Source organism: Pipistrellus hanaki, assembly GCF_964339955.1.
Source record: "Pipistrellus hanaki genome assembly, chromosome: 1".
Lineage (NCBI taxonomy): Eukaryota > Metazoa > Chordata > Mammalia > Chiroptera > Vespertilionidae > Pipistrellus > Pipistrellus hanaki.
Genome location: NC_140503.1, coordinates 49,688,801 through 49,712,767, shown reverse-complemented (window position 1 = coordinate 49,712,767; position 23,967 = coordinate 49,688,801). Strand labels below are relative to the sequence as shown.

General features: G+C 33.4%; 3 protein-coding genes across 9 annotated transcripts in view; 2 read left to right on the top strand and 1 right to left on the bottom strand.

The window, feature by feature from the left end:
- Positions 1 to 23,967, top strand: part of CGNL1 (cingulin like 1) — a 526,252-nt gene that overhangs the window by 247,283 nt on the left and 255,002 nt on the right. The window lies entirely within an intron of this gene.
- Positions 1 to 23,967, bottom strand: part of LOC311619811 (histone-lysine N-methyltransferase SETMAR-like) — a 136,466-nt gene that overhangs the window by 27,309 nt on the left and 85,190 nt on the right. The gene's annotated exons all lie outside the window — the stretch shown is intronic.
- Positions 1 to 23,967, top strand: part of TCF12 (transcription factor 12) — a 310,815-nt gene that overhangs the window by 247,243 nt on the left and 39,605 nt on the right. For 5 of the 7 annotated variants that reach the window (XM_084877301.1, XM_084877299.1, XM_084877300.1 and 2 more), the window contains 4 exons: positions 14,449 to 14,554; positions 15,590 to 15,729; positions 15,974 to 16,118; positions 16,423 to 16,487. In XM_084877301.1, coding sequence (XP_084733427.1) covers positions 14,449 to 14,554; positions 15,590 to 15,729; positions 15,974 to 16,118; positions 16,423 to 16,487 — 456 coding nt within the window. Of the gene's footprint in view, positions 1 to 2,992; positions 3,159 to 14,448; positions 14,555 to 15,589; positions 15,730 to 15,973; positions 16,119 to 16,422; positions 16,488 to 23,967 lie in introns of those variants that run through there. The other 2 variants (XM_084877305.1, XM_084877304.1) reach the window with 1 other exon arrangement.

Genomic DNA, 23,967 nt, shown 5'->3' with positions numbered 1-23,967 from the left:
TGGTGTGACTGTTGAGTCAGATCACATAATCTTAGAATAACACAAATGGTTACTTAGAATTGTGGATGGAAACAATTCAGGATAAAAAGTGCATGACAATTCAGAGCTCCTGCATACTGTGTGTCTGTCTGAAATCAGGTTTAAAAAGTGGCCCTGGCTCCAGCTGACTCGTTTTGTCAGACAAAGTCACAGGATTAACCCTTGACATGTTCCTTAAGGAAAAAAAAAAAAGTCAAAGATTAAACAACTGCATTGACTAGAGTAGCACTTGATCCGTCGATATACATTTTTTCCTGTAATATGATTCTCCATAAGAGAAAAAAAATTGTGCTGCAGCTGTTATATAGATTAAATTATTTCAAAAAATATTTTTGAGGAAGAGAAGACGATTTTATCATAGAAGGTAATTCGTAACTGCGATAAAGAAAATTACTATCTACACCAACCAATTTTAGTTTCTTTTAGGTAAGGTAATTTCAAAAAGGTATTTTGGAGCAACAAACTTAGAAGGCCTTACCATAATGTACAAGTAAAATATCGGAACATTTTATTTAGATTACTACCAGTTGTTTTTTGTGTGATTTATTATTTTTGAGGAATGAGTTTAATGTCATATTTAGGTAGATCTACCTTACTACCACCACCCCTGTTTCTAGACACACTCCTAATTAGTAAACTGTGTATACCTAGTGAATGTACTATGTATTTGGAGGGAGGAATCTTAAATACACATATATGGATTTTGTATCTGTGTTTTTGAGAAGAGAAATGAAGAGTAGAAACAAAAGCTTTTAATTACTCAACTTTGTTTAGAAACTATTATATTTCACATTCAGGTTTCAGGTTTAACTGCAAACCTTACCTGATTATTTAATAAACTGCTTTAGAACAGTAAAAGATTATGTTGTCTGACTTTAATCTGAATTTCTTTTTTTACTTGAATATTTGTTTATTCCTTTTAGAATATCAGCTAGCTGCCTAAAAGAATGAATGAAAAAGTACTAAAATTTTTGTTGTGCTTTTAATAGCCAAGATTGTGTAGTTGGACTTACATTATGCTTTTGTTTTATCAGATAACATAGTACTCTCTCTTTCCTGGCTAACCCCAGAGAAAGGAGCCTGACGACTGTAGGTGGATTTTTTTTTTTTTTTTTTTTTTTTTTTTTTAGCCTATATAAAGTTTTCTCAGTTTGGAATAATGATTGTAGGGGGGAAATGTTGAAGTATTGTCAGTGCTTTGTAGCTACCCTCCCCCCATCCTGCTTCAATTTCTATTCAAAAGTAAGGTGTGTGTTTTTAAATTAATCATTAAGAAAAAAGGAAATTTCATTTTAGATGGTTGATTTTCCTTTTTTTAAGAGTAGCTGTTCTGTTAGAAAATGACTGTGTCTATGAAAGACTAAAATTTACTTGAATGGTTTTAAGGCATGGCATTGTTAATTGTAAATCAGAGCTTTTTACACAGTTCTCTAAGGATTGAAATGGGTCTTTGTGGTCTCCCAGGAGGGAGGAAGTTACAGACCACTCTGCAGACTGGCATTTTAATAGTCTGCTGTACAGTGATGTTCTTTTGCAGCTGCTGCTTAGTCTTTTCTATATCTGGAAAGTGTTGGGAGGTTTTATTGTTATTCCAATACCATCAGCTTTTAAAATATTGAAGTTAGCTGGCCTTATTGTCTGACTTGGTTTTATTGCTATAATTTGATCAATATGTTTCATAAGAATGTGGGGTTCCTCATAAAATATTTCTAAGTTGGAGTTCTGCTTCATCAAAGGTATCAAAAGTAATGTACCCCAATTTGCAGCCTTTGAGCTCTCTTGATTAACACAGTACTGTTAGAACCTACAAGAGAGAAGCGATAGTACAAAGAAGCTTTGATAGGAGCATATCAGAGAAAAGTTGATATTCTAAAAAATTATCCATACCATTTTTTAAATAACAGAATGTGTTTGTGTGTGAGAAATACGGATTTGCAGATAATGTCTAAAACCTTTTGACTTCTAAATATAATGAATTTTTGAAATCTATGAAATTCGAACACTGATTATTTGTTTTTTTAAGAAATTTAAGCATTAACATTAAAATATAAATATATAAACAATAGTTAACTTAGAAGGAGGAAAGAGTTAAAATAAACCTTTTTTAGGTTATCAGCCAGAGTGTACATTCTGTTATACACATTGGCTTTTCACTTTTTTATAAGGGAATACAAACCTTGTTTGTTTTTTTCTATTACTGAATTGCTTAATACATATTAGATGTTCTAGAAGAGTGCAGCCCATTATAAACTTTTAATTGGTATAATGAATGAGGAACTTAAGGAGCTTTATAACTGAAAATCTATTTTTTGGACTGAATATTTCCATGAAATATGCTCCTTACCCTTCTTTTTCAATAATACTTCTATGTTTTTTTGTTTGTTTGTTTTGTTTTTTAAATCATTGTTTGTTCTGCCTAGTTAAGAGGTACTTACAGGTCCGCTTTCTCCAGGAAGTGATTTTGTACAAGGTTTAACTGCCTAGGTCCCTCTTGTTACATATGATTCAGTGTTTCCAGTTTCTGATTGCTTGATCATGTGTTTATCAAAGTTGGAAGCAACTTTAGACCTGCCAGATGGTAATGTTGCTAGAGGTGTGGCAGGCGAGGTTCCCCAGCCACAAGTGCTCTACTTTAATTAAAACTGAAAACAGAGGAGCAGATCTCTCCGTTTGCCTTTCTTTGAAATAGATAGATAATCTCACATGTATGGAAAAATTAATAATTCCTTGGGATATTTATTTTTAGGAAACTTTGCCTTTTTATTTTTTAGCATTTGTGACATGTATTTTTTTTATATATACCATAAACTTCATCTTATCGCTATTCTCCACAATGCAAGGACTTAATAGAAATTGAAAGAGGTTACTTGCGGCATAAACCCTCCCTCTCTGCTCTGTGAGTTGGTTCAGTCCTGTTTTGCATAAGTTCCTTTTGAGTAGATCCATGTGTGGATGCATAGTCCTGAAGACTTAACTCTAGCTGTGTGGATGTATGTCTTGGAGAGAATCTCTGTGCATTAACTGCAAAGAGTAACATTTTCAAAACCAACATGTATTGTGCTTATCCTGTTCCTGGAATGGGCAGCAATTCTTCGATGTATTACTACAATGGGAAAACGGTAAGTCTTTTTTCTTTGTTCATATAGCTTCTGACTGGCTTGTTTAATGGAAAACAGTGTAGATTAACTGCTTTTTACTAAAATCTGTGAGGTTTTGTTTTATAATTTTCTACTATACATTTTGATTGTGTATTTCTTTTGCAAGTAGTGTCAGTAAAGTTGTGCCTTTGACAGTTACTCAATAGTTGTTGGATTTTATATTTAAATAGTATAGAAAATAAACTTGAACTTTTGAATTATTATTTTTAATGCCTGATTTCTTTACTAGCAATGAGTTTGAAAGTACTTTTGTTTTAATGTTTTACTATGTTGTAAGCATATAATGTATATATATAAAGTACACACATATATACAGAGAAGATTCTTTAATGCTTTCTAGATAGAAGGCAAAGATGAAAGTCATATTGGATATTCATAAAAATAACAAGTATGAAGCTCTGGGAATGATTAGGAAAGCAGTCAGCTAGTGAGGGCCGTATTTCCTGTTTGGAGTTTCAGGTCCAGAGCCTGACTTTACTGGGATACCATCTGTTTCCAATCAAACTAGAATTTTAACCCTGTGCAGATTCATAAAATAAATCACTATTTTTCAAAGAATGCATTTATATATTTCCCAAAAAATGTATTTCTGGTGGATTTACAGCACATGGTTAGATGTTTTAAAATAATACTTTCCTGTGTTGCTAAGTAAGGCTTTTCTATTCTTTCATTATTAGTATAAATTATTTAGTATGTTTCTGCAAAAATATCTTTAAATCAAGGATTTTGTATATTCTAAAAAAACAGTGAACTTCTCTGGAAGAGACGATAAGAGGGAGTTATCTTTGTAAGATAATTGTTAAATATTATAAAAATGTTATATTAATGAATAACAATCTTGGGTTTGTGTCAGGAATTCAGTATTTTTCTCCTCAGTCATTCCCCAAGAAAGTTTTCCCTCAGGTGTCTCATTTAATACTTACATAACTTTAGTGTTTTGGTGGTGGGCTGGGGGTTGGTTAGGAGTAGAGACTTTTTTTATGTTAATGTGTGAAATTTTAGAGGAAATTTAATCACATTTCCCAAAATAGGTATAAAAATCCAGCTACATTTGTCCCTGCCCTTCCTACCACTTGAATATTTTAAAGTAGCATACAGGATGGAGGTAAAAGTAGTTTAACAGTTGTTTGTGCGAAAATAATACAATAATTGACAAATAATAATGCAAGAATAAACTTTCACATACTCAACAACTGTAAACCCACTTTTGCCCCATCCTCTATGTTTCTAACCAGGGCGTGTGAGAATTAATGAAAAGCACTTCTTCATTCTCTGATTGCTTCGGTAAGGCCTCTTTTTGAACTCTATTAGCATTTGGTTAACTTTTGTTAACTTTTGGGTAATATTTCTTAATAGAGTATAATCAAACCAAACTATCCATACTTAAACACATTAAAAAGTATGTGCTCACACTGCCGGTATAGGTAGAGCTTTTGAAAATGTGAGAGGTAGATTTTGATGGGATCATATAAGTGAAATTATTTGATCTGTATATATATTTCCTTGGCAACTGTCTTTCAAATGTGAAAATATTTTTCTTTTATGTTCAATTTTAAGCAAAATCGTCTGTTTGAAGGCGGTGGTGGTGGTGGTGGGGTGTGTGAGAGAGAGAGAGAGAGAGTTCAGTAAAATTAATTATACGGGACCCTTGAAGAGAGACTATAACTCAAATTGAGTTTAGATTTTATTCTTTTGAGAGCACAGATCACTCTATTACAACATTTCTCTTTGTTCTACACTGGGGGAGAGGGGGAGCAACAGCTTTGATCTTATTAAGTATTTCCAGGCTCAGTGTAGATGACAGAGCTAGTATGGTAGAGAAATGTAGCCTAAAATGGATAGCCTGCGCCTGATACAGGTCAGAGGTGACTTTTATGTTCCTGAAAAATGCATAGAGAGATGATATATTTATTGTCTTAGTCTTCTAAGTATCATAAGGCCCTGTGGTCTTATATGTATTTTCGTGAACACATTTTATTTTTACCATCTCTATCTAGCTTTTTATTATTATTCTCTTACAATTCTTCAATAAGAAAATCATGTGGTATGCAATTACATTATCCTATACTATGTAAATTCTTCAGTCTTAGTATATATTAGGAAATGTCTACTTACCAATGCTTTATAGTAAAAACTAACACTTTAAGTTAATATTTCTGGACCTGAAATACACTTCCTTATTTGAGTCATGGAATGTTTATATAATTCTCATAGTAAACAGGTTAAATTTAAGCTCACTGTTTGATACCATTTTATCAATTTGTTTTAAGATGATAGGGAAGATTAATATTTTGAAATGCTAATAAATTCACATTGATTTTATTTTTATGATTTCATTATGGGTATTGTGTGAGAGCAAGAAATCCTAAGTGATACTGGCCTTAAACAAAATGCCCCTCCCCCTCCGTTTTTTTGTTTTGTCTTTATTTTTAAATTTTCAAGTTGATTCTGTATATTTTTATGATATTTGGGGTATTTTAATAAGACTGACAGACTGTATGGAAAAAATCAGAGAAGAGTCTTTTCATATTTTATTATTTAAGATTATGTGGCCTTATTGTATTGTTGGAACATAACAGGCTTGGGCACCTATATGCAGAAAAGAAAAGACAAAAATATTAACCCTATTTTCCCACTGTTTGAAAAATGAAGGGGTTAATGTTCTGAATCATACATAGCTATAGGAAGCTACATTCTGTATCATACTGTAAGATATTAATATGTGTTTATGGTAGAGGACTTAAAATTAATTGAATATTATTTTTTTTGAGATTTAAGAAATAACAAAAAGTAAAAAATAGCAAGGAATAATGGGTTGCTGAACTCCTTATATATAAAGGAGTTGGCCTGCATTCAGTTTTCTCATCGATATGACTAAATTGTGTCCTTTATGCAGAAAACTAGAAAGTCTTAGGGGTAAAGGAAGGAAAGTTTTGGGAGGAGAAGATTCCTCCTGTTTTCTTCACATTGAGGATTCTGGAATTTCTGTCTTTCTCTCATCTGATCTGTCTCCATTTTCTAGGCCTTGAACTGAAGATGCTGCAAAGTATTTCAGGTATAAAAATTGCAGCAAGTACAGACATGATGCTCTTCCAATTGTATCACGGGATTATTTTAATCTTATTAGAGACAACATAGAGACCCAAGTTTTAAAACTGAAGCTTAAAGACACATTTTGAATATTGAGCTTCTTTGTATAGAATCTGGGAAAGAAGAGGCAGGAACCAACATGATTATAAGGGCTACTCTGTCAGGAACTATGCTGGGGGCTTCATGTTTACCTCATTTAATTTTTGCATTTATTCTATCATTTATCTGTTTCTAGTAAGGAAAATGAGGTTCAGGGAAGTGAAGTAACTTGCTCAAGCCCCACCCAGTTAGTAATTGCTTAAGCCAGAACTGAACCCAGTTCTCTCTCCCAAGAGCAGGTTTTCTCTTTTACATCATCCAAAAGCAAGCAACTAGTCTTCCTAGCAAAGGGCCCAACTTCACTATCCTTACTACCATTTATATCAAAACACACCACAATGAAAAGAAAACGTAACAGAAAAACACTGGGCTGTTCCAATTAATTTATTAATTAATTTTGATCAGGCTAGCAATTTTCTGAATACTAATTGGTGGTGGTCAGTCAATCATATTTTTATTTCTGTTTAAGATAAATAACTTAAAACTATCCTAAATATGTTTAAAAACTCAGGTTTCCTCTTCTAATAGAATTGGTAGTACTAGAAACTGGTTTAGCATAGTTTTAGTACCTTTTAGCCCACATAATTTGTATTTCATAAGAAGTAGGGTCTTATGAACTAAAATTGAATTATAAATATTTCTAAGACTTATTTTTCAAATAAACATTTTCAGTTAATAAAAGCACAGAAACCCCTTTGAGAGTGTATAGAACTACATTTCTGTTTTGTTGGAGCTTTGCTGCTAATTAACGAGGGAAAGAAAACACAATTAATTCAAATTTCCAGGCAGTTTGTGGGCTCAGTAGAGTTAAATCTAATGTATATGATGAGGAAAATATGAAGTCATTTAATAATTCTCTAAAGGTGGAATACTAAAGACATTGAATGACAAGGCCTTCTTAAATCTTACTCGATTGTTTTTCCCTTTACCAAAAATATCTGAGACTATATTCCTGATATGAATCCAAGGTCTTTTTTTTTTTTTTTTTTCCTGATTCAAGTGAGCACAAATATCAGTGAGTTAAAACTATAGGCGCTGCCAAGAGAATATATTATCACTGATCAACTTTATTAATGTTAGAAAGAAGTTTATGTCCCTTTTGACTAGTTAATAAACATGTTAAAGAAAGGGATCAGGTGCTGTATTGTTGGATCTAAATTTCTTTAAAATGCAGGTAACTAAGAAGTGACACTCATTGATTTGTTCAAATACTCTATTATCCTAGCATACAAATTTCTCAAACCCAATCTCTTAAAAATTTCACAGTTTATCTCTTAGGAAAATTTTGTGGTTATTATAGAAATGTTAGCAGTTACAACAAAGAGCTAATGAAATATGCCCAGTGCTGTTAAGTTATAAAAATGTGCTTGATTTATCTAAGAAGTTTTTCTCACAATTGAAAATCAGTAATATTCAATTACGATTGTTAGACAGAGGAAGTAGCAATTTTAAGAGGTTGTATACCAAAATTGAATTATTTTTTCTTACTGTTATTAGCAAGGACATTTTACTTCACCATAAACATGTCTCTGGAAATTCTTGAAAAAAGATTCTGCTCCTCTTATTTATGAAATTATTGAAAATATGAACATACCTTTTTATAAATTACCATTGCTTTAGCAGGCTAATTAGGTGAAAAGGAATCTTCCATGGAGATGGTTTGTAGGTCCCTGAGTTAATCCTGTGCTTTAGACATGTTGCTTTATAATGCCTTTTGGTTTCAGTTCTTGTGGTATTTAGTACTGGAACTATCCAAATATTTTCTCCCTAAGTTTGCAATCACCATAAAATCTATTGTCGTAGATTGGGCTCTATGACAAAACTTGTTTATGTAATATTAAAATACTAAAAGCATTAAAATATTTATCAACTCTGTCGTTTGTGTATTAGATATGGGGGAATCCTTTAATTAGACTGCTGTTTCATAGACTTAATTAAATGTTTTAATTACTTTTTCTTTGAGGTCATGTTTTAATTTTGATTAGAGAAGGAACAGGAAAGTGGGAAGACAAATTTCAGAAATTTTAAAGTTTTGCCATTTAGGTTAAAGATGCTTTTTATCTAAATGTATACATAATGTCACTGTTTATAGAAAATAATGGATCCAAAATAATCAGAAGAATAAATAGGAAATAATTTTTAGGAAATTTCTTTAATTTCCTGTAACACTTATCTGGCGTTCTTATCTGAGTGAGTATAATTATTAAAGAACTTACTTTTACTCTTTTTTAAAAAGCTTATTTTTTACTAAATTCAAGTCCCACAAAATTTCAGGAAGCTGTTATTTGTGTGACTTACTATGTATGGAATCTGCATAGGTAATCAGAATAACTAAAAAGTAAATCTTAAAATAATTACTTAGTTTTTCTTAGTTTTTGAGTGTTAACTCTTAAATGTGCACATTTTAAAAATTATTGCCCCCAAATTTAATTAATAATATTCAGGATTTGACTTGAGTTGGTATTTTCTTTTTCAGGTTTTAAGTACAAGCTTATAAAATTGTGTATTGTTTAATAAAATATAGTTATATAAAATATAAGATTAATTAAATGGATGTTCCTGAACATGATTTCACATTTTTATTTTAAAATTCTGATGGTAGGGTTAATTAGTCAAATGATTGTGTTTTATTTGTTATTTTGGTAAGTTGATTGTGCTAAACTATTTTTAGCATAATGTTTTTACATATTGGAGCTTCATGTTAGCATGTATTAAAGCATTTAGTGATATTTAACATATTGTAACTTAAAAGAGGACTATTCAAAGCATCTTGACAAAAGAACAAATAGAAGCTTAACCATATTGAAATGTTGGTAATAATTTCTGTCAGAACATGCTCAGAAAAATGGATAAGCTTCTTCATCTTCCTCTCCAAATTTGCTGAAGGTGTTCCCAAAGTGAGAATTTAGGCTGTTTATGGTCTTGATGGGCCTTGGAGCTTATGAGACTGCTAGAATATTTCTTTCAAAGCAATTTGTGTGATTTTAAACTGTTAGGTAAAGAAGAGTGATCTACACTCTTGCTCTGTAGTAACCACTAGTCACATATAACTAAATTAATTAAAGTTTCCTTTCCTCGGTTGTACTATCCACCTTTCAAGTGTTCCATAGTCCCGTGTAATTAGTGGCTGCTCTTGTACAGCGCAGACAGAGAACATTTCCATCATCACAGAAACCTCTACTGGCCGGTGCTCATCTAAAGCATTCTTCTCGTTTTCTGTAGAAGGTATCTTAATTAGGATATACATCTATTCTCACTCTTCGTCATTTGGAATATTAAAAAATATCCGTCACCACACAGGCTGTGAATCTATTTTAAAAAGCATGGGCAATGACATTGTGTTTTAACTCATCACTGGGTGTGACAAGATAAAAGAAAAGATCATTTTAGCAAAAGCTTTTTACTTCCTTTTATCTTTTCTCAATAAGCATCAGAAAATAATTATGCCTCTCTGCTTTGCATAGATGTTTCCAATATTAATTACATGAAGGAGGCATTAAAATCAAGAACACAGTACACAGCTCCAGCCTCTAGAGCTAGACAAAGTGGCTGCCCTGAATTTGGGTTTATCCATGTGACTGATCTGAACCTTCCATACAGGAAACAGGGAATTGCTAACTTGACTCACATTGGTTGTATGGGCTAAAACATTCCAAGGATAATTGTGTGATCACTATAATTGTAAAAATTCATCCCTGGTGTACTCTATTACTCTTAAAAAGTCAATTTGGGTGGATGCGATGAGGACATTAACGATACTAATGTGGATTTGGTCTTTAACAGTGAAAGGGAGATACTCTAAGATTTTCAGTTATATATTCATTCAAGTTGGAATAAATGTTATGGTTCTATTCACCAGACACTCAAATTTTCTGTCACCATTCCTGAAGGAGAAAATGTAAGTGCTTGGGAAAGAAGAAAGACAGTCTCATGATAGTTAACTGCGAGCCTGACATTCTTAAATGGAGCTAGAATTCTAAAGACAATTTCTGAGTACCACATTTTAATAGAACATCTTAAATTACTTGTAGTTTTTTCTTTCTTTTTTTTTTTTTTTTAATAGTTTGACTTCTGGTAGATTTTAATCATTTTAAATCATACATATTCTTTGCTCTTAATTTTGAGATTGTTTGTTGTGATACGAAATCATACTTCAGATTTAAATATATGATTAGATCATTAACTAGAAGGAAAAAACCCTGGCATCTATGTGCAGGTGATCAGATGACATAAGCAGTCTGGTTTTAATTTGTAGCCGGTACTGATTGTAACTAAAAGAGACTTGCTCTTTTTGTGGAATTGGCTGTCTATTTCCCTGCATCTGGAGTTAATAAAGTCTATGAGACCACATCAGTTGCACTTTGCCGCAAGAACTCTTTGATCTGAAAAATCAAGACTGGCACAACTGCTGCTTCATAACATTGCATCTATGTTTTTGCAAGCTATGGTTAAGATACCAAAAGTAAAGTTCTTTGGCTGGGTTAGAAATGCTGTTAGATGGGCCTCTCTAAGAACCATGTTTTTCAAAACATTTTTATTAAGATACAAACTTTGAACTTACGTTAGTAAATATATGATAAACTTATGGTAGTTTTAGTTTTTACCATTTTCATTTATAAGCTCTATCCTTCAAAAATCCATTTATTTTTCAAACTCCTTATAAAAACCAACATTAAAAATAACTTTACCTCTAAAATGAGTCCATTTTATTTTCTCTGTATACTTTTAAAATGTTTACAAGAGTAGGCAAGTCTCTTCTCCTTGGTGTGATTTATATCGGTTTTTCTTGCTTTCCACGACAGCCACCTATTAACCATTATCTGATCAGTACAGTCTTTATTTGACAGCAATTTGTAAAGAAGTAAAGTGAGATTTATCTTTTTATTAAAGTAAGTATATTTTGTTCGGAATACAGTGAATTGAATGGTAATAAGGATGAAGAAATATAAATTGATAAATTATGTTTAAATTTAAACTGGCAAATTATGTAGGTTTTTTTTGTGAAATTTCATCAAAACTAGAGTTTTTTCATAATTATCAGTGGGAGGCTTACCTACTGTTTTAGTCTATAACCTGTATAGAAATAGAGAATTTTTTATTTCATACTTTAAGATCAGTTATGATGTGTATAATAAATAATCATTTACAACAAAACAACACATGTTCTAATGCTGTATTTTCTTGCTATATCTTTGGATTTACTTTATTTTTGTTGGTTGTGGTTTTAACCTACTTTGGGAAAATCAATATATAAAGGGAATAGAGAGGATCTATCTGTGGCTGAATTTAGACACTGAATCTTGATTAAAAGAAAAAAAGACAAAATTCCTCTACTGAAAACTTTATCTTGCCTATCATAGCCTATATAATACATTCCAAACACATATGTGTATACCTAATTATTTCATTTTCACACTGTTTTTATGTAATAACACTAAACTAGAAAGCTCTGTTTAATATATACACTGAGTGGCCAGATTATTATGTGTTCAGAGATCATAATAATCTGGCCACTCAGTGTATATCCTATATAATCCTATATAATAAAAGGCTAATATGCAAATTGTCCCCTTGACCAGGAGTTCAACCAGCAGGCAGGCAGGCCAACCTCCCATGTGCCCTCCCCCTGGCCAGGCTGACCGAACCCCACCCATGCACGAATTTATGCATCGGGCCTCTAATATTGATATATAATCTGGCCATTCAGAGTGTGTGTGTGTGTGTGTGTGTGTGTATAAATTCACACACACACACACACTGAATGGCCAGATTATTATGTGTTCAGAGATCATGATAATCTGGCCACTCAGTGTATATTAAACCATTATATATGTTTATATATATGTGAAACATTTTATCTACCATATTGCCCTTATCTAGGATCCTTCTGGCTAATTTATAAGAATATATCTTGTTTCAAAGTTCTCAGATATCACAGGTGTATTTTTACCTTTGGGATCTGAAAGGTAGGAAACTAACCTGAGTTTCTAATCCATTAAAAAGACACACCTGTGCAAGTATTAGTACAGGTAGAAAGAAGAGTTAAAATTGGCTTTTTAACCTTTTATGTAGATGAATTTTTCAGATCACATTAGACAGCTATAAGAAACAGTATTTGAAGACTGAACAAGGATAATACATAGCATTATAACTGCTCCTATAAGAATGCTACTATTAGCTAATACTTGGTGAGTGATCATTGTGCTAAATGTTTTATATATATCATCTTGTCTGATCTTTCTACCAACCACCTGATGCAGGCAGGTACTGTTAGCACTATCTTTCAAATGAGTCCGGAGGGTTAAGTAATTTCCCAGAAGTCTTTACAGTTAGTTAATACCTCAGTGAAAGACTAAATGGAATATAAATGACAGTTTATGAAAATAAGAAATTTGGCTCCCATTGTAATCTAAGTGTGTGCTTCTTCAACATTTTTTTATTAGTGTGTAGAACTATGTGCTCAGGGTAAAAATGTCAAACTGTGTGGAAGGGCATAAAGTAAATGTCCTCCTTCCCAGTTCCAAGTCCAGATGTGTAACCATTAAGTTTCTCATATATAATTCCAGAAATTTCTTATGCTTATAAAAAAAATATGATTTTTTTAACACATACTCCCATAATTTTAGTTAATGTGATTCTTAAGTGGACTTTTAGGATTTTTATTTTGGAGTGAATTTTAATGTATGTATTCTTATCAGACCAAATAAAAGAAGTGTTTTAAACACTGTTCATAATACACCTTTCCATTCTTCCTGACTCCTGATTTACTTTTACAGACCATGTATTACCTTAAATGTATTCTTTTTTTTTTCTTGGGTTTAGTGGTCATCATGCAAATAGTTTGATTATGTTCTAAGTATTAACGTTATGTGGCCCCACTGGTGTGGCTCAGTGGTTGAGTGTCGTCCTGTGAACCTAGAGGTTGCTAATTCAATTCCCCGTCAGGGCACATGACCGGGTTGTAGGCTTGATCCCTAGTAGGAGGCATGCAGAAGTTAGCTAATTAATGATTCTCTCTCATCCTTGACAATTCTGTCCCTCTCTCCCTCTTCTTTCCTCTCTCTGAAATCAGTAAAAACATATTTTTTTAAAAGTTATTTGGTTGACCCTTTAGTTTTCCAGAAAAAATGCCAATGTTGTCCATTTGCCCATTTAAAATGTTCATATTTTGCTTATCTGAAGCAAAGATGTGCCAAAAAAAAATTAGTGCTGCTCTGACAAATGAGTTTTTTTAAATAGTAATAAAGCATAGTAGCACTTAATCTAATGTTTTGTTTTGTTTTGTTTTTTATAAATCTTGTAGCCCTAACCAGATTGGCTCAGTGGATAGAGTGTGGTCTGTGGACTGAAGGGTCCCAGATTCAATTCTGGTAAAGGGCACGTACCTTGGTTGGGGGCACATCACCATTGGGAGGTATGCAGAAAGCAGCTGATGGATGATTCTCTCTTCATCGATGTTTCTAACTCTATCCCTCTCCCTTTCTCTCTGTAAAAAGTCAAACATATTTTTTAAAAATAAATCTTGTAACAGTGAAAAGAATGAATTTCTATGATTAAACCCAAATTTTATTTCGTGCTCTGTTCAAAATACATTTGTTTCCATCATCACATTTTGAATTGTGAGTTTATATGAATTTATGTCTTTAAGCAGAGTGAACATTTATGACTTTATTCAACCACCTGGTATAATTGTCACACAAAGATATATTACAGGAATATAAGGTTGGGGCAGGTTTACAGTTATGAGTATACAAAAGAGTTTATTCTTAAATTATTATTTATTAACAATTACATTATTTTTTATACAAACAACTAAATCTCCTATTGCCCTACCCTGTATTTGGAGTAGTATTTTTCTCTAGTAATCAGCTAAAAATAAATATGTAGATAGTAACCAAGTTAGACATTATTTATGTGGATTTAAGCAGTTTCTTTGGACTTGTGTTAGGCCTTTGTAGCTATGAGGTAAGCCTTTTATGGCCCTTTGTAATGCTACAATCATTATACATAAATTATATGAGAGAAATTTACATTTTAATTAAATTTCCTATTTAATTTTAAGGTATATGCACCATCCCCAAATTCAGATGATTTCAACCGTGAATCTCCTAGTTATCCATCTCCCAAGCCACCAACCAGTATGTTTGCTAGCACTTTCTTTATGCAAGGTAAGTACTGACAAGTAGTTGTCAAATACAGCAGTTATCTGTTGTATATTAGCTAAAATTGTTCAGTTGTGAGGTAAAAGAATACCTTTATAGGAGTTCAGACATTTTTTTTATCTAGGTGTTTTTGGCTGAGGTAAATGAAAATTTACTTTTAAAATTCTCTAGTGCGATTTATTGCTGACTGCATTGTTGGACTATCCAGCAAACCACTGGAGTGCCCATCTAGTGTTGACTGAATTTTTAATTGATTTAAACTGAGAAAAATGAATTTTTTATTTTATAATTTAAATGTATGAAAGATATTAACAACTCTAGTTTTTTATTTAAATTGCAGATTCATATCATTCCTAGAATTATCAATATAAATAAAGAGTGAATTTCATAGGACAGAATATGACTTGTTAAGATAGAAAAAGTATTACATTTCCAATAATTTATGTCTAGCAAATAATTTTTATTTGGTCTCCTGTGGTTTTGGATTATGGAAAGCTATACTATGGGAGCAGTAAATTACTGCATAAGTGGTTCCTTGATTTTACATTGGTGAATGAAGTCATTGCTAACACATTTCATTTGAAGGCTGATTGTAACAGTCATTATCAATTACTTAGATTTACTTTTAGAGAAACTTCTTTATTCTCCAGTTTTAAAATGTTTGATTTAAGGTAAATTGTTTGTTATAGATTAAGGACTTTTAAAAAAATATTTATGAGTAAACCATTTAACCCAAAATTAAATTCAATCTATCTCCAAATTTGGAATTTTTATGATCCTTGCTATTAAGCTAGATCTTTGGGGGATTTTTATAATAGCCTATCTATTGGTTTGGATTATTTTTTCTCTAATTGTAAAGCTTTATTCCTTCTTTTTAGATAGTTATTATGCAATTTGAAGGGAAGAAAACTAGATAGAAGACTAGGTTGGAAACGGGAGGGGAAAATATCTGGAGGATAGCCTTTGAATTTTTATAGTATCATCAAAATAAGAAAAAAAAATTTAGCTAAGGAAAATTTTATATTTCTCTTTTTGTCTTAGATGGGACCCACAGTTCTTCTGATCTTTGGAGTTCATCAAACGGGATGAGCCAGCCTGGCTTTGGTGGAATTCTGGGGACCTCCACTTCCCACATGTCTCAGTCCAGTAGTTATGGCAGCCTTCATTCACATGACCGCTTGGTAGGCTGTAACACATGACTAGAGTGTAGCAGCACTTTGTCCTCACTTGTGTTTCTTACTGGATTACCAGTGTAAGATTTGGTTCTGAAGTTTGAAATATGTCTAAGCTACTGCATTAAGCATGCCACTTGAGTTGCTAACTTGTGATGTTCTTTTTGACCTGCTACAGTAGTTGCCCAGTTATATGTGCATATTATTCAGAAAATGTATTTAATACAGTATGTCTCTTTCCTCCTTTCCCTAGAGTTATCCTCCACACTCAGTTTCACCAACAGACATAAACACGAGTCTTCCACCGATGTCCAGCTTCCATCGTGGCAGTACCAGCAGTTCACCTTATGTTGCTGCTTCACACACTCCTCCCATCAATGGATCAGATAGCATTCTAGGTGAGCTTTTTCACATTGGCAAAACTCCCGAGTTATGGAAATTTCAGTCAACCCCATACTTTTTAATATGTTTTTAGTATTGAATTTAAAAATGAAAGGAAGAAAATAAATCTTTTCATTTTCCTTAATGTAGAAACATCTTTAGCTACTAAGTACAACACATGTAGAGTATTTGCTGGCTTATTATGGCAGTTGTGAGATAACAATTAGAGAGAACCCTTGAAATACCGGTATTGGGAGAGTGCTAAAAAAGCATGCCAGCTTGCTAAAATTCTTGATTTGTCTTTCTACTTGAAATATTCAGGAACCAGAGGGAATGCTGCTGGAAGCTCACAGACAGGTGATGCGCTTGGAAAGGCGTTGGCGTCTGTGAGTATCGATTTTATATATTCTACTAAATAAATATTACACTGCTGAAATGTAGTGATTGTATTTTGTGGGTAGTATGTGTCATAGTTAAAGGATAGAGTTATAACAGGATCACTTTCATTACTCAGCACTATTCTCAGTTTGTATCAATTCATGCTGCTCTTAAAATAACCTTTGAGAACATTGCCACAAGATCTATTCTTCTAACTCTAATTTAAATATATGTCTTTGTCTTTATGGAATAGATGTAGGTATAAAGAAGAGACATTTGGACATTTTTAAATCTGAGATTAATATTTAAAGCTATCTGTTACTTTCAAATACTTAGTGAGTTGCCCATTAACGTAAGTCAGGTGGAACCAAGAAAGACAACTCAGTTATTTCCTGATCCAGAGAAGGAAGTGCTTATAAGGAATTTTTCCTAGACAGAAATTATTTTATATATTTTTAAAAGGAAATAATAATCATGTGCAAATGATTAAAAATGGGAAATGAGAGCCTTCCCTATAAAAAGCCAGAGTCATTGAAGAATTTATTCTAAAATTAATAAAACTGATTTGGAGGAATTTTATAGTATTTTCTTGAGCATCTAGTTTATATCACATCAAGACATTAATAGCAAAGCAATGATTTGCTTTAATATTGGAATTTTTTTGGGAGAGCATTTACCAGCAATCCACAAAGACTACAAATCTAATCATTTAAAAGAGGCTCCCCTTTTTTATACTTTCTGAAGTTTTTCCTTAGGGTTTTGTTTTTGTTTGTTTTTTTATCCTAAATAACATGTCTTTCAGAATTCCCAGACTTGTCTTATATTTTCTATGAAGTGCAGCTAACTTTGTCAAATACATTTGCTGCTGTACATGGGGAATTACTCTCACTTAATGTTAGAGTAATTAATAGGGAACAACTATTGAACCCTTAAGGAGGTAAACCTCTTTGATTATGGTTTCTGTAAATGAACTTTTCTTTGCAGCCAAGTACAAGTTTCTTGAGAAATGAAGCTACGCCAAACTTATCTATCACATAATGGAGCCCTGCACAAAATAGAACTCAGTAAATGTTTGTTGAATTCAGTCTTTTATCATATGACAAAAATAGTGGTGATAACACACAAAAAAAAATAGCGGCTATAATTGGTTACTGGGTGCTAGGCACTATACTAAGCGTTTACATGACTTTTTTCATTTAATCCTAAAGAAAACCCTGTGAGGTTGGCATTATTTTCCCCATATTACAGATGAGGAACTAAGGTTTAAAAGGTTAAATAACTTCAGCTCAGAAAGATTAGGTCTCTTGCCCTAAGATCACCAAAGTAGGTATGGTGAACTCCATATATATTAGATGAAAACCGTGAACTGATGAGCTTTACTAGTTTGTACTTTCAGAAAGAGGAATAGTACAGTGAGTTGTTTTAAAGATTGGTGAGGATTAAACAAAGGCAGTTGTCTACTTAATTGCCACCTGGTGAAAATTACCTATTTAGGAAGAAAATTATTCCATAACTAGAGGCCCCGTGCACGGATTCATGCACCAGTGGTGAGGATTAGCCAGAACCAACTCTCCGACATCCCCCAAGGATCCCAGATTGCGAGAGGTTGCAGGCCAGGCCAAGGGACTTCACTGGTGCTCGATCGAAGCCATGGGAGGGCTCAAGGCCATGTCCAGCCCATCTCACCCAGTTCCAATCAGCCGGACCCCAGCAGCAAGCTAACCTACAGGTCAGAGCATCTGCCCCCTAGTGGTCAGTGTGTGTCATAACAACCTGTCGAACAGTTGGATACTTAGCATATTAGGCTTTTATTATATAGGACTAGAGGCCCAGTGCATGAAATTTGTGTACAAGTAGGGTCCCTAGGTCTGGCAGATGATCAGAGCTGATCAGGGCCTTCCGGCTGCCAGCTGGGGCCTGCCTTCACTCCATGCCGCTCCCTGGTGGTCATCGCATGTCATAGCAAGCAACCGAACTCCTGATCTCCTTTGAGTTTGCATATTAGGCTTTTATATTGAGAGATAATAAGTCCAAGGGCCTCCTAAGTATTTGATTGGCCTGCCGTATTCCTTGTGCTGATTGCACATGTAGAAGGACAAATAATATTTGAGCCTTTAATACTAGGAACTTTTTTAAAAATATAACCTGCATTTCAGGGGCTTTTTTCTCAAAAGTCTGTTTATTATATTAAAAGAAAATTTATGGGAAGGAATCTTGGCATTCAGGTAGGCAAGAATTAGTGATGTCCTTCAAGCTCCTTTTCAGTTACCTTCCAAGTCCTTGACTATTTCCCCATATTTATGACCAACATATGAGCCAATCAGTTGGCATTTAGAAAAGTAAATCCAAAATCAGTGTTAGTGGAAGCCAGGGAAGAATGTTTAATCTAGTTAGTGGGTGGGCTTTGGTTGTCATGGAAACTCAATTCTGTCATCCTATGTTGTTACTAGGCAGGAGCAGCCAGGTCATTCCATAAATCATTTCTGTCATAGCTGATGGTGATGCATTCCATCTGCTCCATCACTGCATGCCATAGTCTGCACACTTCAAATCTCTTCCTTCAATCCATCTGCTGCCCCCTCCCCACTGGACACCTCCCCCAAATACATTCTTTCTCTAACTCCATTACAAAACTCACATTCACTGTAGTGCTCTCAGAATGTACTGAAAAGCAATACATTACATTGGACATAGGAAGGATTAGAAGAAATGAGGAGAAGGAATTTTATGAGGATTACATTTAAGAGTCTGGCATATCAGAATTTTATGTTTGATATTATAAGTCTTTGAAAATGGTGACGAGGAGTATTTTGAAATGTTTAAGTTCTTTATAATGTGACATTTTTAACATAGCATCAAGTTTTAGATCGAGAAGCACCATCCTATTGTCATTGGAAGATATTTTAGCACCCCAGTTGTCTGTTATATGTCTTAGAGGGTCTTTCATGTGTAAAACATCAGAGGGTACAACCTTTGTTCTTCAGTTTAGGTATTAAAGAGCACATAAAATACTGTGTGATTAAACATGTAAAGCCAGATAATACATTTGCAAAGGTTCCTTTATTTTAGGTTTAAGCCTGGATAATTGTGGTCTTAATCTCAGCATAGCTAAAAAGAGAATTGTACATGAAAGTATTTACACAAAGTTCCCAAAGCCCTGTGGATTATGCATTAGTTTAGATAATAAACTAGGGTAGATAGAAGGAAAGGAAAATCTGGGCATTCCTGCCATTTCTAATGCATTTCCCTGAACATTTGCCAGACAATAACCCTTTAAGATTGTGCCCATGGAGAGTTATATAGAGGAAGAAACATCTGGTTTATTTCAGTGCTTAATACCATATCAAAACACTTGGTCTTTAATTTAGAGGAGATCAAACAAGAGAACTGTTTAACTTTGTTGATTATATCAGACTTCTTTGTGATAATTTATGTTTCGATTTCTACCTCAGAGCAAAGAAGAGAGAGAGTTTTAATCTGGATAGTTAAATGGTCAGTAGTCTTTAACAAAAGAAAAGAAAATTCAGGGAAGTTGATGTTTAAAAGTAATTCATGAAATAAGTGTCTTTGTTCCTTAGACTCAATAACATTAGCATAATAAAGATTAACTGAAATGTGCACTGTAGTGTTTAAAAAATTGGGCTCAAGGTTCCAAGGTTGGGCTTGGGAGCTCCCTATTGTTTCTTTTTTGTCTGAGGCCCTTTTCACTCCCCTCTGGCTTATTGGCACCCTGCTGATTGGAATGGACCATGACTGATAGGAGGAGGAGCCTTATTTGTTGCAGTAAAATGAGGCATATTACCTCTTAAGCCTGGCAGAAGGTGTCGGGAGTTATTCATCATTGGTCATTTAACAGTACCGAGGGCCATGGCTGCATGCGGAATGAGTCTTACTTTGTGTTTATGCTCTAGATTCTAAATCACTCCCGTTCCCATTTTTAAATGACTTTCTTTTTCTTTTTTTTCTTTCAAACATCACTGTAGGAGTTCTGTAAGGTCAAGAAGTAATGTATTCCTGATTTAGAATACTCTCTGTCAAATAAGACCTTATGTTTAGAATTTCTTAAATAATACAACAATTTCTACATAGAATAAGTATAATTTGTATGTTACTTGGTAATAGAATAATCAGGCAGAGGTGAAGTTTAACTAACTGACCTGTGATCTAAAAGGCTGTATTATTTTGCCTTTTTAACATTGTGTTGCTCCTCCTCTCCCCACATACACATTCTTTTTATGAAAGCAACAGGGACAAAAAGGCTTAGTTCACCAGGTTTTTTGTTCAGGAAAAGTATTAATGACAATTCTATCTGTTATCACTTTAGTTTAGGGCAGAGTAAAACCAGGGAATGTGATGGTTGAGTAGAAAAAAATGGTTTATATTATACAAATGGAGAAGTTGCTTTTGAAAAAAAAACACGCTAAAAGTTACATATTTTTTTTAACTTGATACATTTTTGGTACTTCTGTTTTCAAAGTAAGTTTTAAAAGCTTATACCTATTTTATATACAGCATTAGAGCATTTTGCTAAGTCATTACAAGATAGTGATATATACCTCCAAAGTAGGACTTCTTTCTTCTTTGAGATAAAGAAATTGTCACCAGCCCAGACTAGGTTGTTTAGTTGGAGTGTTGTCCCATACACCAAAAAAAGGTTATGGGTTTGATTCCCGGTCTGGGCACATACCTAGGTTGTGGGTTTGATCCCCATTCAGGGTGCACAGAAGGCAACTGATCAATGTTTCTCTCTCACACAGATGTTTCTCCCTCTCTCTCTAAAATCAGTGTTTTTTTCAAAAGAAGATAAAGTTGTCCCCAGTCCTTTGCATGGTTAGGGATTATGTAACACTAATGGCAGAGTTATCAGGAAGAATAAATATTGATAGTTTATTTATATTCTCAAAAGCTTATACCTGCTTAACAGTGTGGTATGGATAGCTTAGTGCATTAACATTAATTCTCAGAAATAGAAGAACCTCACTATATTGTTCTAATAAAACTGATTTGTAAGTGGATTCATCTTTATAACAAGATATTTTATACCTTTTTGGTATTCCTGTTGAGAACCCCATTTACATAAATACTAAGGTAAATAACTACCACTTACTGAGTCCTGCTTTTAATCGAAAAGTATTATAGCAAATTTTAAGTATTGGGCCACAGTGTTAATCAGTCAATTATTAAAAAACATTGAGCACCTACTTGTACATGAGAGTGACAAACGATAATAGATTTAATGTTGAATCTGCCTTCAAATAATTTACATTCAAGGAGAGAAGATAACATAAGCATACAAAAAATAACAATAGTGTGTCGCATAGTGTGAAGTAAAAAACAAAGAGAAGTACAAGTTATTCTAAGAGTACAAAGGAGGTGACATTTGACCTGTATTGTGATGTGGTATAAAATTTCATCTGGGAGAAGTTAAGAAACAGGAGCTTTGAAAGGATAAGCTATGTTCAGAAAATGAAAATAAAATTATTTTGTTTGGATAATAGGGTACATAATGTTATATGTAGGTAAAAGTATAGAAAGATATGTTTGTGACCACATTATAAAAGATATCAAATCTCATTCTGTTTTATTTAGGCAACAGGAAGCACTGCATGGCATTTGACTGTTCAAAACTGGTGAGGACAGTAGCTCAGGCAATTATGTATGGCATGAAAGAAGCAGGGAGTAACGGGGACTATAAAGACTTAAATAGTTTAGCCACAAGTTCTAAGAGGAAGTGTCATGTCACTGAGAATGATGTGTGCCTATTTCAGAAACTAGAGAATTCTGGGTATTGGGATCTGTGGTGGGAAGTGTGGAGGGACCTGGGGAAAGGAGGAGAGACAGTGGTTCTCATCACCATGAGAAGGTGGTGCTAAGGCAGAGAAAACAGAAGAGTAGACACGGAAAGGGCAGGAAGCGTGGGGCAGTGATGAAAGTGTGGGTTTGGAATTACTTAAGAACTTGAGATGGAAGGAGAATATGTCCGTATGGAGAAGTCCAGCAATCAGTCTGAGGATAGAGGTGTCAATTTAGGAGTCATTCACAGGGATGTCATATTTGGTACTTAGTGAAGAATGGTTTTATTAAGAGTTAACACAGATAAATAGAAAAGAAACTGGAAATCTACATTAAGGGAACTGGAAGAGTAAAAGAGGGGTGGTCGAGGCAAATAATCCAAGGATTTAAAAGAAATTCTCAAATAGTAACTTCTTGAAAGGATGATATCATTCATTCTTTCAATAAATATGTACATATTTACCAGCACTGTTGTAGAGTCTGAAACTACTGCAGATTCTGTATAATTCAGATTTTACTGCAGATTCTGTATAATTCAGTTCTGCATGGAATTGAAACTTTTCTCCTCATCCATTCACCATCAATATTATCAACCTTTTCCTCCCTTGCCAATATTATCTCTTTTTTTCAAATTGATTTTAGAGACAGGGAGAGGAGGGTAGGGAGACAGGGAGAGGAGAGACATCAATGTGAGATAGATGTGTCAATTGGTTGCCCTCCATATGTGCCCTGACTGGGAATCAAACCTTGGACCTTCCGGCACACAGGGACGATACTCCAACCAACACCGCAGGGCTCCCCCTTACCAATATTATAGTCAAAACGTATTTCATAAAACTTAGCATAAGTTGTTCAGAAAAGATATAAGTATTTAAATCTTAAACATGAGAAATAGTAATTTATAAAAGTAAAGGGGGTATGTGAAGATATGTTTGTGTTGAAGTTTGATGAGCTTAATCTAATTTATTTAAGTGATTGAAATAAATGACTATGTTTATGCAGGCCACTGAGAACCAAAATTTGACTGTTAGCTAATTTTCCCATGTTCCCTGAATTTTTTAAAAGGTAGCAATTTTAATAGCAGCAATATTGATCTTATACTGTCACCCTATTACTAAATCTTCCCATAAAGTCTTCTGAAGACTTCTTGATAGCTTTGCTTTTTCCAAAATGGCTTTATAACTTAAATATACAATTTCTAGGTCTGTTATTTAGAGAGAATTTGTGTTTAAATGCATTTGCAATTATAATTTAGTGACATCATACAATTTGGAATGTTTTATTTAAGGTAAATAAATATACCCATTTCTATGCAAAAGAATATAGACTTTCTGGCCTCTTGCAATTTAATTAGTGCTGTCTTATTTAAAAAAAAAAAAAATGTTGTTTGATGATATGATTTGTGGAATTTTGCTTTACATGAGATCCCAACATCTGACTTTTTCAGCATCTGACTGTCTTTAAAACCAATTCTGAAACCCTTTATATAACATAATTTGGGCCTCTTTAAATGCATTAGAGCTCTAAGCTTATTCAGAGTAAGTTTATTTCTGTTGGATGATTCTCTGCACCCACTAGTCATTTTCTTTTAAAAATATTTGACCATAATTTGTTCACATAAGTTGACTTGTCTGCCTTAAGTTAAATACTGAAATGTGAAGATGATTTATTATGACCATTATAAGAATAGAATTG